At 36.5% G+C, this 17,449-nt stretch overlaps 1 protein-coding gene across 1 annotated transcript in view; it reads left to right on the forward strand.

Moving 5' to 3' along the window:
* The window catches only part of LOC135203493 (protein SSUH2 homolog), a 333,508-nt gene extending 316,319 nt beyond the window's left edge, over positions 1-17,189 (forward strand). Inside the window, exons 4-7 of the mRNA XM_064233220.1 lie at positions 937-1,185; positions 3,954-4,153; positions 7,475-7,682; positions 8,849-17,189. Coding sequence (XP_064089290.1) covers positions 937-1,185; positions 3,954-4,153; positions 7,475-7,682; positions 8,849-9,001 — 810 coding nt within the window. The 3' untranslated portion in view covers positions 9,002-17,189. The remainder of the gene's footprint in view (positions 1-936; positions 1,186-3,953; positions 4,154-7,474; positions 7,683-8,848) is intronic.
* Positions 17,190-17,449: the final 260 nt, after the last annotated feature.

Below are 17,449 nucleotides of genomic sequence, written 5' to 3' on the forward strand. Positions count from 1 at the left end.
AAATATTTCATTTACAGTTAATTTTTGCTTCCTCTTTTGCTACTGTGATGTGACGATGACGACTGTTGACTGTGACTCCAGTTGCGTGGTTTTATTTATCATTATTATTATTATTTCAGTAGATGAAACCTATTCACACGAAACAAGCCCACCAAAGGGGCCGCTGACTTGGAATTGAAGCTTCCAAAGAACATTGATTTCATTTTAGTGTCTCCCACTTTTAAACGTTAGAATTATTTGCATTTTTAACTTCCGTTTCCAAAATCACTCCTTACACATCCAGATAGGACACGTCCAATAACATATATATAACATTATCTTGTTGCTTGTCTCTGCTAGTTTTTTTTTATAATAAAGATCTTTCAAGCAGAGTCTACATGGCTCCGCGTTATGCGCTGAAAAGCTGCTACCGATTTTGGGTAAAAGTAACTTTTTAATATAAGATATTTTTTGCTATTTTTACCCAGAGAATTCGGAATATGACGATTGAATACCAGTCTTGTTGATATACCTATTAGTATAGATTTTGTATTGAATATTGAACCGCAGCAAATATGATTTTACGTTAGCTCATAGCTTTTAATATGAGATATTTTTGCTATTTTTACCTAGAGAATTCGGAATATAATGACTGAAAACTAGTTTTGTTCATATACCTATTAGTATAGTTTATTGTTTTGAATATTGAGCCACAGCAATTATGATTTTACGTTATCTTATCCTTTGATTTCATCAAAATTATGGGGGGGAAAGGGGGTTGAAGGACAGAACAAGAGGACAAACTTAAAGTCGAGTTCGTGTAATCGGAAAAAACTTAAAAAAAAAATAAAGAAAAATAAAAAATATTCCTCGCGCTTGATGGTAAAACCATTCTTAACAAACGTCGTTCCTTCCTAACATCGTCTTAACATTTTTCTCTCTTTCTTCTCTTTCCAGTACGAGCTGCAGACTTTCACTGAGAAGCGCGAGACATCCTGGGCCTTTACGCCCTACGGCGGGGGCGACGTCGACGGGCCCTCCAACGGCCCCGCCCCTCTCCCCTGGGACGTGGAGGCGCGCCCCACCCACATGTTCCACGATGAGGTGAAGGTCGTCCAAGTGCCCCACACGGCTTCGGTCAAGGAGTGCCACAGGTGTAAAGGCACGGGGTCGCTGCAGTGCTCCGAGTGCCATGGCAAAGGATGGGTGATTATTATGATTATTATTGTTATTATTACTATTAGTACTATCACGACTCTTTGCTCCCAAATGACCTACATAGTTAATTGTTTATTCATAGAATTATTTCTTTCAGTCGTAGCTAAAGTCTACAGGATGCAGATTTTAATTCGGCTCCATTTCCACGTAACTATTTTACAAAACGTCTAGTTAAGTAGTGGAGTAGTTATATACCTAGACCGAAAAATATTAGGTAAAATTAGCTTGGAAACATCTCTTAACTTTTTAAGGGTTCTTGTTGTGCAGTAACAGGTAGGTGATGGTCAAGAATTAAAGTTAAAAGGTTTGATGTGCTACTGGATAAACTGAGGCTAAAGACGATTAAAATTGTAAAATAAACAAGGGAATTCGATGTCATTTTAAATTACCAAAAAAAGCTCTCCAGGAACAGTTAGTTTATTGAGCATACTGGTAGCCTAGCCCTTAAGAAATTAAGCCCTATGTATCCCCGAGTTAAGGCGGAGATCCGTTCCCGAGGGGCGAATGAAGTCGAATCTTGAAGAATTTATTAGAATAAAAAAAAAATTGCTGAAAGCCTTACCCTTAATCCTGTGGGTGGCTTGCACACTAGAAGGATTACGACACTTACTTACTTACATTAGAGAGCTCAGACACTGGTACCCAGGCTAACTTCAGATTTTCGCCTTAAGTTGGAGAGACATATTTTTTACGAATATTTTTCAAAAGCGTCGTAAGATCGGATCGACGTATGTCGAGACCATCTTAACTCGGGGACTGCCTATGCATGTAGTAGTGTTCAATCATTTTGTTTCCCCCTTGCGATAAGTACTTAGAAATAAAGTCGTTATTTTATAGGCTGTGTTAACATTGTAACAAAAAATATTGTACTTGTCTAAATATAATGAACTACAATTGTTGGTGAATGAGGTATAAAAAGTGGCTATATCAGAAATGCATAATTAGCACCCTTATGCTAGTGCTTCTGGAGTTGATTATGGAAGTTTCAGAGCAGAAACTTGGGCACCCTACTAACTTTCTCAATGACCAGATGTAGTGAAGAATGTGTAAGGTCGTCCATCATAATTGTCTTCTGTCTAAAGGTTATCCCTCATACTTAACTTGTTTTCTGTCTAAAGGTTGTCATCATACTTTTTTCTGTCTAAAGGTTGTCCATCATATTTAACTTTTCTGTCTAAAGGATGTCCATCATACTTGTTTTCTGTCTAAAGGTTGTCCATCATATTTAACTTTTCTGTCTAAAGGATGTCCATCATACTTAACTTGTTTTCTGTCTAAAGGTTGTCCATCATACTTAACTTGTTTTCTGTCTAAAGGATACTCCTCATACTAAACTTGTTTTCTGTCTTAAGGTTGCCTGTCATATTTGTTTTCTGTCTAAAGAATGTCCATCATACTTAACTTCTTTTCTGTCTAAAGGTTGTCCATCATACTTAACTTGTTGGCTGTCTAAAGGTTCTCCATCATATTTAACTTGTTTTCTGTCTAAATGTTCTCCATCATACTTAACTTGTCTTCTGTCTAAAGGTTGCTCATCATACTTATCTTGTCTTCTTCTTACCTTGACATCTGCTGCAGTGGTTAAAGGTTAATGCTCGATTGAGGATTAGAATTCAATGTTGGGGAGTCATGTCCTTATTTTAGTATAGGAATATGTAGGTCATTATTAGGTCTAGTAGATGAGAAAGCGTATCCTACCTCCTAACATAATGTTTCTTTAGCATGGAGAGACTGAAGGATTGAGTTATAAAAATGGCAATAATTCACAGAGGCCTAATGCAAGAATATGTATTATGAATATATTATGTACCAATGCCATTATTGAATACAGTATGAAGGGAAAACATCAGGAAACTCTAAACCACATGCAAATGCAGTAGCTCCCATAGAGGCCACAACAAAAGTAGCCGGGGATAGAGACAAAGAGAATCACAGTAGCAGCTCATACTACAAGGAACAGAGAACTACTGGTGTACAGTACAGCTCAGAACAGGACTGGAATTCATGACTGTGGCCACCAGTCACTATTCAGAGGTACCTTTCAGTTTCAGCATCATCAGGATGCATTTCTGTTCGACCATGTTCTGTGCATTAATGATCTAAAAAAACACCAAAGAATGAACCGAGGATTTAATAGTCTTAGTCAAGTCTGGTGGAGATGTTACATTGATCTTCCAAACATAGATGATGGAGCATGTCACAAGTATCATTTTGATGGCTTGTTTTGAAAAGGTGGTGGTTATTAATGTGTATTAGTGGTATTAATAGATGCCTGAGGCTTTATTTTCATAGGCACAAGTTTGTTACTGTACTCATGACACTTATTTAAGTACAGTATGATATAAAATCAATACAGTACTGCACACACAGTATACTATATTGTATAGAGTTAATTAATACAAATGGTACATAAAATTTTAACTTCTGGTGGGAAAGGAGAGTGCTCTGAACACATTTTTTAATTTGCGATCCAGTTTGTTCATATCTCTGAGTGTTCATGAGCTGGCTGGTGTCTGTGGTTGTGATCTTATGCATGGTTAATGGATGGCCAGTAATTTTGCAAAAGCAATGGGTGTATATATAATTACTGCATTAATCATTAACTACGCCCTCAGCAGCTTTGTTGGCTGAAGTCATGCTGCGAAAGCATTTACCCTGTAAATGTAAAGCCTTTATGGTCGTAATTTTGATTGTACTGTACTGCAATGAGACCTTGAATGTCCACTGCCATCTAACCCTATAATGTTTTCCAACAGACCCGCTGTTTGACGTGTCATGGAGATGGGTGGTATACGGATTCCTCAGGATACAAAGATCGCTGTTTCTACTGCCAGTCCTCTACTCATGGGCATGGTCGCCAAGACTGTCTCAAGTGTAATGCCAAGGGGCGTGTTGCATGCCCTCCTTGTGACAGCTACGGTCAGATACGATGTTTTATCCGTCTGACTATTACATGGTGAGTCGGTGTGCTTGTTCATTATATGGTTATGGTTATTTGATTAGAACTAAACAAAAATCACTACCTACAGGTAAATGATAATAGTTTTGTCTAGTTTTTTTTTTATTTATGCAATATTCAGTTTAAGGATTTCTTTAAAATTTCCAGTAATAGAAACAGATAAAGTTATTGGAGATTAAGTTGGCCTTATGCCAGCACGGGCTCTTGCTAGCAGATAAAGTTGTAGGTTTTTTTCAGGGTTCTGTTTGTCTGTCTTACACACACAAAAGTGCTTTTATTTTATACGCCTACTCTTCACATACAATTCTGTATGTACAGTGTATTGTGTTTAAGGATGAAAAGAAACGTACAATACTATATTAATTTTAAATCACACTATATTTAAATAGACATTTTCTTATATGAAACTCCTTCTACATTTATTTATTTATTTTTTAGTTTCGTATTCAATTTCATTACAACATCAATAACCTAGATGTTGTGACCCCAGTTTTAGTAACCATAAATGACTCTCTCTCTCTCTCTCTCTCTCTCTCTCTCTCTCTCTCTCTCTCTCTCTAGGTTTAAAAGTTCTTGTAATCAATTTAATGAAATCCAGAATATAAACTTCCATTTTTAGCCTTTAGAGATAATGACAGTTGTAGTTTTTGCCTCTCTCTCTCTCTCTCTCTCTCTCTCTCTTATGAGTGCTCACAAGTCTAATTTCATGCCTTAGTGAAGTTGGCAGGTATTGCCTTGTTTTCTGTAAGGTGCTCACATTCAAAATATTAACACATTGTACAGTACCTGTTAAGATTAACATCCGTTCATGGAATTTGATTAATCAGTAATAAATACAGAGCATTAATCTTTCATAATAAGTTTCAACCGATGATATACAACAGCCTAAGCCCCAGTAGCTTACAACATGTTTCGGATGATGTGTAAAGATCTCATAAATTTTTGTATGCAATACAAAATGAATGATATTGCTGTTATACACACACAGACACACACACACACACACACACACATACTGATATGAATGAAATAGTTATTAGATTTTTTATAAAGTACCAAAATGCAGGACAAAATGATAGCTACATGATCAGTATAAAATCTCCATGTGTATACATACTTGTGTTTGGATATGTGTATAAGTACACATATGCTTCATGAGAGAAAGATTTGTTACTTTTTTATGCATTTTATATATAATGTACTGCAGTTTGAAGTTTTGGTTCAGTATTGTCTAGTATATTCATTGATGTTTATAAGTATATACAATACTGTGTTGTGACAAAATAGAGAAAAAAAGTTGCCATTTTAGCGCTGTAGGTTTTTTATCTGCAAAATTCCGATATTTGCAATTAAGGGCCTTGGGTATATTTTGGTGGATAATCAACAGAAAAATTATGTGCAAAACCTAATATTAGACTTCCAACTCACCCTCCATGTTTTATGCCCCGTAGGGAGTTAGTGCTGTCAGTGCATCTCACATGGTGCACTGTAGGCATTAATAAAGGTTCCTTGCAGCATCCATTAGACCCCTGGCTGCAGCCCCTTTCATTCCTTTTTACTTTACTTCCGTTCAGATACTCTTCCTTCCATCTTACTTTCAACAGTCATCTAACAATTGATGCATAGCGCAACTGCGAGGTTTTCATCCTGTCACACCTTTTAAATCTTCTCTACTCTCAATTTCCTATTCAATGCTGAATGACCTCATAACTCCCGGTGCTAGGCCTCTGGCCAAAATTTCATGTTCCTGCATACCGTGTTGTATGGGGCAATCAAAAATGTAGTCAAAGCTGCACAGGTTTTTAGTTGAAGATTGGTCCATGTTGGGTGAGGAGGGGGAAAATTGAGTGGTTAGGAGAGCAACTACTTAGGGCCCAAGCTACAAGTCAGCTTCAACTAGTCACTCTCTGAAGCCCCCACCCAATGGCAAAGTGCTAGGAACCATGGAAAAGGGGGGAATGTGTTCATGTTTACGCAGTGTATGATGCAGTGTTGCCGTTTTGAGAAATTTTGTCTACTAGTGTGGCTTTCTAGTGACATCTGGCAACCCTCCATGGATATTCTGACCACAGCCACAGCGCTGAGGAATAAGATTTTTCACTTTGTGTTTGTATGTTTTATTATGAAAATGAGGTTATAAAACATATCCTGCTTATTTATACAAATGAATTTTATTGAAATCCTTTATTTTTCTTCGTCTAAAATGTTAAGCTAGTGACGTGTAGTTTTTTTACATCATGGAAAGTAATTCTACATCGGAAAATACGCATTCTAACCATTAAGTCATAAATAACGTACAAAAAAATCAGAAGAGCTGCGTATGGTAACACTGCTAAAAGCCAATGTTGTGAAGAAAAAATGGCATCACTGGTATGATGCTCTTTCTCTAAGGATTGCAGTACTGTATAAGTATAGTACTGCAGCAAGAGTTGGGTTATCGAAGTAGCCACCACAGTGCTTGCAAAAAAGAGTTATATGTTCCAGATGGCCATTTGTATGCTGAATTTAAGTTTAGTATGATATAAATTCAATACAGTATTGTATAGTTTTCCATCCCAAAACACAATACACTGTACGTACAACACTATATGGACAGAACAGGCACGCAAAGCAAAATTTGAACGTACGGATGGCAAAGGGGAGCATTCTGAAAGAAATTCTAATTTGCCATCCCGTTTGTTTGTATCTGAATGTTCACGGATTTTAGCTATTCACGGGTAATTGTGGTACACATCCCCGCGAATACTGGGGGTCGATTGTTCATCTAAGTTAAGTGGTAAGATGGTTTGGAAGTAACTCTATAGTATTAGCAGACAGTAACAAATGACAAGTTTTAAATTTTAAGAGTTGTATATGACCGAATCACGAAAGTTGGGAACGTGATAAATGCATAAATAAAGGTATAAGCCACGAAGGAAAGTGAAACACTGGGGTAGCTGCAAGATCTATCGACTCGACATCCTTTACTTAGCAGACTGACTTATTCCTTTATTTAAGAGTTATTATCACTAATATCTCGTGATAATTTTGTTAACAGTTAAAGGAATTGGCATTTTCAGAGTACCCTGCCTAAATTTTAAAATTTGTTGCAAATGGAGGAAGGGAATTTTGATATATTATTACAGAACTGAATCTTTGCTTTTCATCCTAAATTGCACGAAAATATTCTGTAGAAATGGGTATGTTTCAGTCGTTAAACTGTAGTCAATAAGGACTGCTATACTTGTGGCTTGTTTTGCATCGAGAATTTAATGAACGCAATCAAAGCATGACAAAGAACCTAAGACCGTATTCTCTTCTTTTTCTTCATTTTAACAGGAAAGTAAACACTTCCGAACACATTGTGAGGAAGGGTGGCTTACCCGAAGAGTTGGTGAAGGAAGTTTCAGGTCAGGTGGCCTTTGAAGAGGAAGGACCTCGCATCTACCCTCTCACACAATTCCCTGACAACACTATTAATCTAGCCTCTGCACAGCTCGTCAACAATCACAAGAATAAGTTTGTTGACGAGAGGATTTACTGCCAGGTGAGGTTTTCATTCTCAACTCTGTTTTCACTGAAGTTCAAGCGAAAATGCATTGCATTGCTACCCTAATACTAAGTATTCTTCTTCTTGCATTTTGACACATTTTCATCTATTCATTTTTAATAAGTGGTATCTTTCTCTCTGTATTTCCCTTTATCTCCTAATGAACACCTTAATATTTTTTGTACGTTTGAATTTCAAGTCGGTGTCCCCTTTGGTGGGTTTTTTCCATATGAATAGGTTTCATCTACTGAATAATAATAATAATAATAATAATAATAATAATAATAATAATAATAATAATAATAATAATAATAATAATAATAATAATAATAATAATAATAATATATTGTTCTAATAATAAAAATTTTAAAATTTCGTGTATGATTTATAAATACTTTATAAAAGATGAACCCAGAGAAGGGTTCGAAAGATTTTATAAACTGTTTCTAAATTATACACGAACTTTTATTAACTTTTTTATTATTGTGGACCCTTAGAGCATTGTATAAACACTCATGATAGAGTTTTTCCCAAATAATAATAATAATAATAATAATAATAATAATAATAATAATAATAATAATAATAATAATAATAATAATAATAATAATAATTAATCCTCATAGTAGCACGAGGTTTCAAATGGAAAAACAAATCCACAGTTATTTAAATGCACACATATTTAAATTTAAAACTTTCTCGAAAGCAACCCTTAAAAAATTTTTTAATTTATATACATGTACATTTACATAACTGTAGATTTGTTTCTCCAATAATAATAATAATAATAATAATAATAATAATAATAATAATAATAATAATAATAATAATAATAATAATAATAATAATAATATTTTGGAAGGAGACCCTCTTTTAACCAAATTCTGTTGAATAAAAAGGCAGAATTCAGCGAATTAATCTTATATATCATCTTTTCTATTTTTCTTATTACTCGCTGAGCCAGAAAAGCGAGTAATAAGAAAAATAGAAAAGATGATATATATGATTAATTCGCTGAATTCTGCCATTTTATTCACGGAATCATAATAATAATAATAATAATAATAATAATAATAATAATAATAATAATAATAATAATAATAACAAAGTTATACGCAATCTGAGTTTGTGGAATTAACATTCTTCTTCTTTTTCCAATGCAGAGACACCAAGTCCGCATCGTGCCAGTGGCCGAGGTGGAGTATGGCTTCAAAGGTGGTCCTGGGAAGTTCTGGGTGTATGGCTACGAGAATAAAGTCCATTCTCCCGACTATCCACAAACATGTTGCTGGGGCTGTTGCTGTTGCCTTATGTAGTTCGACCGAAGTGTCATCACCATCGACATAATCTCAGATTCCACCAAAGCAATGCACATGATTCACCTCTTGAATTTTCAATGGGAAATATGATGTTTTCGAGCTGTTACTAAAAAGCCTAGGTTACTTAACAGTTATGCAGGAAGAAAAAAAGAAATTTGATACCTGTTATCACACTACAGTATGTGCTTGTTACAAGTAAGTGTTTTTCTACTGTATAAGTTCTTTTGCACAATGATTTAACCCTGATTTACGTCAGATCATTGCAGCATAATAATAAGAATTTAACGTTTGATAGATATTCTTAGGATACAAAGTGAATTCATATATTGTAGGGCCTTATTTTAGGTTTTTGCAATATTTTACAGTGTTTTGTGGAATGTCTTGGTATGTTGAGTTATCAAGGAAAATAGATGGGCAGGTTTCGTTCTACAACTCGGTTGATCTCGCCGAGTATGAAACGCGTTGATTGGCAAAACGAGTGCATCAACCATTTCTCAGTTTATGCATAATTGCTAACATGATTCATGTCGTCAGTTTAATTTCTTAATGTTTATAGAAATTTCTATGAATATTTCTGACGCTTGACTTTGGAAGATAACCCTTGATGTATCTTCTTTTTTTTATTTTGCCTTTCTCGTCATTCATTTCAAACCATCCACAGTGGTGTAACCATTTATGCTGCAGCATAACTTAACACAACTTTAAATAATTTTGATGTTGTAAATCGTGCTGGCAGGATGAACGCAGTCTTCATTAGTTACGATAGCTCTCAAAATGTACAGTCTGAGTGCATTTAGCCTTGTTACATGACCAAATAATAAAAAAAATTGCTGCTAAATGAGCAGGAATTCAAACTGCATAATATATAGGTACTATGTACAGGACTTGCGACGCTTTTAACATGTAACAGGATTTTGGTAGAGGATGACTGCATCTCCTCCTTCCTCCTTTTCCTTCCAGTAGGTTTTTACCTTCAAATTCTCATTCAGTGCTGTATACAGGTGACAAAGTTTTCTTACTGGTAATATTATACACAGTGATGCTATACAAACATTCAAGGCATTTAGAATTATTTGGACAGTTGGTTAGTCTTGATTTTTACCAGCAACTTACGTGTTTACCTATATTATTGTAGGTAGCACGCTCATATAATTTAGCATATGAATTATCCTACTTAAAAGCGTATATTTTTTACTGATTAGGTATTTTGAACATTTACAGCAATCTCGTTTCCTTTTGGTATCTAGCGTTGTAATGGGAAAAAAATTAACTATAGTCCAAAATGTATTTCTGGAGGTGTGTGAAGTTCATGACGAAATTCCTAGCATTGTCATAATTCATAAGTTAAGGGACATGGCTAATGTAGTTGAACTTTTCCAGAGCTTTTATTAGATTTTAAACACAAAAAAAAATTCTTCGTATCCCCGTTATGAATGCATAACAACGCGGATAAATGTAGTTTTAACAATATACTAAAATTAGAGATTTGGGAAAAAAAAAGTTGACAATTGGTATGGAGCTGTAAAATGACATTTTTACAGTTGCAATATTCCTCTAGTCACACTCAAGCTTTCCCCGTTTTTCAGTATACAGTATATTTCCTAACGGACTGAATCACTTTTACAATGAACTGGCTTACATGGAAAATAAAATATTGTGCCAAGATATTCAAGAACCAAGGAAGAAAAGTTGGATAATTGTTTCCGAATGCAAATAGCGAGATTTTAATATTTACATGAACATGTGATACAGTTATAGAATTTATATTTCTAGTCATTCCTATTCTAGTCAACACATTTTGTCATGCCGCTGGAGATGGTGACTTTGACTCTGCAGATATTATTATCCCCGTGGGAGGGATATGGTGCCGTCAGTGAACACCTCACGCGGTGCACTGTAGGCATGACTTAATTAAGGTTCCTTGCAGCGTCCCTTCGGCCCGTTGCTGCAACCTCTCTCATTTCTTTCCTCCATCTTCCTCTCCACCCTCTCCTGACAGTTGATTCATTGCAATGCAACTGCTAAAGGTTTCCCTCCTGTTGAACCTTTCAAACCTTTCTACTGTCAATTTTCCATTTCAGCACTGAATGGCCTCATAGGTCCCAGCGCTTGGCCTGCGGCCTAAATCCTCTATTCTAGTCTATTCTGCAGATATTCATTCTCACTTATTGCATCTCATATTTTATTAAAGGTCCCCAATACGTACTACAGTACTGAATGACTGTCAATTGTTACACTTTTCTGATCTCCAGTTAGGTGATTTTATATCTTAGTCCTCAGTCATTTCAATGTTTAGAGCGATTTCAAGGGTACTTATCTCCAGTTGCATATCTTGGCATTAGGTTAAAAATAATACAAAAAATTATAATGTATAGCTCTATTTACATAGTACAGTCAGGTATATTGACATTTTGCTCCAAACCCAAAGTAAAAACACATTGTTAAATGTATAAATATTATAGTTTGTTTTACTGGTTGATATATTGGATAAAAATTTATGATATTTAAGCTCATAGAGAATGCTTGACAGCATTCTATAAAACGTCGGTTTGCTACCAGCACATACCTTGACTCCGTTTCCAGGACGAATTCAAGCTTTTCTTTTCAGTATTTTCAGAACCAAAGCATTGTCATTGTACTGTAATGGGTTTTTCTTCAGCAAAACTCATCATCATTTTGGCACAGTCATGGTGGTAGCATTGATGTGATGACCTGTGAAAAGATCACTGAAGCTCCCAAAAATTATGTAAATATAGATCTTAGAAGTGCTTACAATGTTCAATGTAGATGTATTTAATGTCTCATTGTGTATGACTGCCACTTCATTTTATTTGTTTGTACTGTAACTATAATAAATAAAAAGGATTCAAGTTATATAGTGTGCAGCTGGCACTGCTGAGTTTCTGGAGGTCACGTGTCTTTCTTCTTTCGAGCGCGGAAATTGAACCCAGTTACATAAATCATCTCCAAAAGAAGCTATGCATGCAAGAGTTGGGGCTTGTAGAGACTGGTCTGTGAAATCTCAGATTTGCCACTTGTCACACGTCGATGTAAAGTATAAAAGAGTGTATTCTATCACAGAGCAAATGCTTGCAGGATGCTTGAAGGAAGGACCCCGAGAACCTTTAGTCAGCGAAGACAAAAATTTAAAAATGTGCGGTATAATTTTCCTCTGTGGTTTATTAGCCATTCAAGATCGATCTATCTTTTGATATTTATGAATTTTGCTGTTGCAGTTGTATTGGAGTGTTCAGAAACTTCGTTTCGGGGACTTCAATTGAACGAAAACTATAGTATCCTCAGTGGTGACTTGGAAGACCTCTAGAGATGCCCCATAACCACCTTTCACATTTTTACATCATAGCCCTTAGGTGTAGAAGTAGGTTCATTGGCAGTTATATTTTACTATACTGTGCTGTACTATAGTTACTTAACATAAAAAAAACAAAAGCATTTGTTCCTACAAGTATCTGCCAAGAATTTGTTCCTTGCTGTGTTATGTGCTTGCTTCGAAATGGTTCTGCCTATCTATGATGACTCAATACAAGGTTTATGAAACACAGCGACATTTCTTTCGACATTATAAATTCGCTCATTATCGAAAACCAACTGTAGATAGCCATTATACGCCTCTCGAGTAACACGGAATACCAAAGTATCTCGATAGTTACTTGGTACTCCTGTTATTTCCCTTGTACAGCATTTACAAATGAACGAGTTAAGAGTTCATTGCCATTTTTACAGCATGCTCGTGCATTCATTCATGGTCATTTTGTAAAGTAACAAGAAAATAAAAATATAAAGTACTTGTGTGAAATCTTCAAAGAAGCTGCAGTGCAGACCATAAGTTCAATACTTTTTAATATTTAGTCATGAGTGTGCCATTGCGTATATTCTAGTATCCTACTTTTAAATTTATATTCCTGAATTCAAAAGGAAATTCATGTAGTGCCACAGATAAGAATATTCATTTGCCAACTTGTGCGGTGGCGTCGATATATCTCAGACTGCCACTTTCTTAATATCTGTTGTTGGAAATGGATGGAGTTTGTAAAAAAAAAACTATATAGGCTTTCAGGTCCAATTTGAGGAATGTGCTTATTGTATATGTGGACATTGTTATTATTATGGATTCACGTCGCCTGAGTAAGACAGGATGGCAAGAATCGTTCTTTGAAACGAAAACAGTTGTATTACTTGATAACTGGCTGGGGTGTTGTTGTATTGTCAGTGATTATCAGTAAACAATAGCACTTGATTCTTACACATAAATTTAGCCACTCTCATACCAAGGTGATAGAAAAAAAATGGGCGACGTCTATATGTGTTCGAGGATCATTATTGCTTTTCATAATATTTCTAGTCAGAGTTATTTTCTACCTCATTTCGTGTAGCGCTTCTGAAGTAGTCATTTGCCAATGCATATATATGATGCTGTTACTCATGGTCACACTCGAGTTATTGGTACTGAAATTGGCATTAGTTATTATATATATAAACAACGCTCAGATACGCTGTAGTTAAGTATCAAAGGGTCAAATTCAAAGACTTGGAGTTGAAATGTTACATATTTGCTTGAATCTGTTATGACAATGACTGTGCATTACGTTCTCTGAGTGCACCTTTCCTTTAAGTTTTGTGTAACGACAGTCACCTGGAGGTTATTTTGTCTACTAGCCAGAGCTCTTGACTCCTTGGGAAGAGAGAGAGAGAGAGATCAGAGTTTGAATTTCTTTTTAGTCTTTAAAAAATGTGCAAGTAACAACTGCCATAGATACTGCTTGCTCGATATGTACACTTGTACGAGTAGAAGATTTTGTCAAGTAGTCATACTTGGTAGAGGCTTTTTATGAATGTATTCTCATTTGTAATTTAAATGTATAACCTGTATATACTGTGTATGTCAAGAGATCTTTTAACTGATGGAGCAGCTTTTGAAAGTCGTGTGGAAAATAATTGATATAATCATTTGAAGACTCTTAAGGTGTCTAAATACACATGAAGCCGGAAACATCCACCCTCACTGTACATATTCATGTAAACAACTTGATAAAAAAAAAAAGATCAAAGCCACTGTGTACAAACTAAAAAAAATGATTGCTAATACAACTCAATATACAATACATACACTACACAAGTATTACAAGCATCCATGCAAGCATACAAGTATTGTATAAGGTAACAAGCACATGTGTTTTGATATATATATTATATATATATAGAAGCCTCATACTTTTCATGGTTGATCATTGTTTTGTAAGCGCACGTCATTCCCACTGCAGTGTTTAGGGAGAAATATATAAAAAAAAGCAAGTCTTCACCATCAAGAGAGTTCTTTTCATAGTAATCAGGGCCACACACTAAGCAAATTTCTAAGGAAGAATGAATTCACTAACAGAGAAGCTTCAGTATGGAGGAAAACCAAAGCTCAGCGCAAATCTTAGACAAACGAATGACCTGAATACTGTATAATATCCAGGCAGGTGAGCATTCTCGTATGTAGTCTATTTGAGTTTTAAGAACTTCATAAAAAAAAACATGAACAGTTTGCTGTAACAAACTAAGCTTTAGATCTACTTCTTAACCTTTTGAGATTTTTGGGGGAAGTGTTCCAAAACTTATCTCTGGTTCTGACTTCTGATTAAAAGCTAAGAAATAAAATTTTCTGTCTTGCTGAAAATTTTTCTTGATAGTGTGCTGGATTAAACCCAGTCATTATACTTTGTTTTGGTATTTTTCAATCATTTTTTATAATATAGTGATGTGTGATTTTCATAAATGTCAAAATAAAATATATTGGATAACATAAATTTATATTCTGATAATACAGTACTGCTGTTTCTGTCAGTTATTGCATATAAAAATGTACGGAAAAATTGAAAACTATAATTTTGTATTTCAGACAAGTTTTAAAAAATCTCAAGGGTTGAGATGTGGTCTTAAGGCTAATTAGAATAGAATCCTGTAGTAAGTGAGGGATGTTGATAAGATCGATTGACTTTGATGAAAATTAAGGACATTGGGTATGTAGTCTACAATACACTATGAGAATAATGGTTGATTTGTTAACATTTTCAGTTGTTCTCCCATAAAACCTTGCTTAATAAGGACTCTGTGTTTCAGACTCTCTTTTTTATTGTAATGCTGCACCCTTCTGAAAAACTGCATTGGCTTGTGTAGAGAAATATAATCAATCTTGAAAATATTTGGATGTGTACATTCCAGTGTTCGTCTACATTACCAAAAGTTTTGCGGCATGTTTTAAAGACAGCCATTTAAAATACGGTCATTTTTAAATTATTTTTGAGGGAATCAGTCAGCATAAATGTCCTCTAGATTTGTCCGGTTAACTTGGTATGATTATTTTTATTCATTTCTCATTCTTCACAAAGTATTTGGTAAACATTCTAACTACTTGCAAACCTCAAAATCCGTAAAAATTTTCCTGCAAATCAATTCATACCTCACGAATGCCGTAGTTCAGAATGGTTCAGTACTTAAGAAAGGTTTTTAGTTACGTGGTCATAACAAGAAGGAGACTGAAATTTTAGAATTTAAATCTTGGCCTGGTATGTTATTAGTTTTAAATGCAAGCCAAATTTGTTGAGAGTTTTTTGCGAAATGCCAAAGCATAAATATGTAAAGTGTAGACGCCCTAGGTTCAAGATTTCGATTTTTATATGGAGCTGTACTGTAGTTTTAAATCTCACAGTACATTACTCCGCAGGATTACTACTTAAAAAGGCCTTTGTAAGTGAATTCTTGATCACGTCCTACGCAGAAATTTGGTTAGTAAATGGAGTCGTGGTTTCTTACGATACATGTAACTGGTACAAAAGGAAAAGTTCTTTGTGTAGGAATTAGCAGTAGTCATAGATTATCTGCTGTGTATCATGCCAAAGTAAGTTGCAGCTTCAGTTCTTCGTTCTAAAATTTGGGTTTTTTTCATCATTTTTTCCATTTGATCTTCCTTCCTTCCTGCTTTTGAAGCTTGAGTGACTTTCGATGTTTGATGTCCAGTCATGATGACCACCCATTAGGCGTTTTTAAGGTATCATTCATCTCCATATTCACTTTTACCACTTCTTAACGAGAATACCGTATGTAAATGTATTCGCTTCTCGAATCAGAATCCTTCCTCCCCCCCCACCCCCCCCCCCCCCCCCCCCCCCCCCCCCCCCCCCCCCCCCCTGCCCCCCCCCCCCCCCCCCCCACCCCCCCCCCCCCCCCCCCCCCCCCCCCCCCCCCCCCCCCCCCCCCCCCCCCCACCCCCCCCCCCCCCCCCCCCCCCCCCCCCGCCCCCCCCCCCCCCCCCCCCCCCCCCCCCACCCCCCCCCCCCCCCCCCCCCCCCCCCCCCCCCCCCCCCCCCCCCCCCCCCCCCCCCCCCCCCCCCCCCCCCCCCCCCCCCCCCCCCCCCCCCGTCCCCCCCCCCCCCCCCCCCCCCCCCCCCCCCCCCCCCCCCCCCTCCCCCCCCCCCCCCCCCCCCCCCCCCCCCCCCCCCCCCCCCCCCCCCCCCCCCCCCCCCCCCCCCCCCCCTCTCACACATCCTGTATAAAAACAGCCCTTGTCTTTGTTTTAAACTTTACTTTCCAGACTCAGCAAACAAAATTACTATATATAGTCCCTTTGGTTTCTCCCGTTTGACACTGTCTGACCATTCCATCCTTCCTTCCTATAATGCTACAGAGTGGTGACTCCCCTTCACGATTCTTTCCTTCTCTGTCCCTGCAACTTCTGTATCCACACAAGTAGCTTAGGCATTTGTTGAACATTCATCCATTACTCGCATCCATCATGTCACCAATGATTTTTGTCATTTATTTGTTGCACCTCATAAACATACTATTTCGTTCCAATGTTCAGTGGAAAAGGTCAGTGGAATGCAATGAAATTTTTAAATCTCTGTTCACTTTATTAGGTGTGGAAGGTTAATTTACAACACTACAGTATTCCTCTTACATAAGAGATACTTTTGTTTTCATGGAATTTAAAGACTTTTTTTCTCAGGATGAATAAAAATGTATATTTCAAATCATTTATAAGCATCTTCAAGCACTGACAATTATTGTTGAATAGTTTTAAATATTTATTATTTGAATTAATGTAATTCATGGTTTACTCATCTCTTCTCATTTCATGTCATCAACTTGAAGTATCATTAATGAAATAAATGTTGGAAACAAGGGACTGATTATTTTCCTTTCCTTTCCTGCGTCCTGGGGTTCTCCAGCAAACATTTCTGAAAAGTATCAAACATATTAGTAGAACAGCATGACTGATATTATCTAATATTTCCAAGGTAATAAAATAAACCAGTAGCCCATCTGAACTGGAAAGCAATACATCATTCTCAGCTCCTATACAAGTCACTCCATTATGTAAATCAATTTCAGACCAAAAGCCTCATTAACCATCAACTTTTCACTTTCAGGGAAGGAAGGTGT

Source organism: Macrobrachium nipponense, chromosome 36, assembly GCF_015104395.2.
Source record: "Macrobrachium nipponense isolate FS-2020 chromosome 36, ASM1510439v2, whole genome shotgun sequence".
Lineage (NCBI taxonomy): Eukaryota > Metazoa > Arthropoda > Malacostraca > Decapoda > Palaemonidae > Macrobrachium > Macrobrachium nipponense.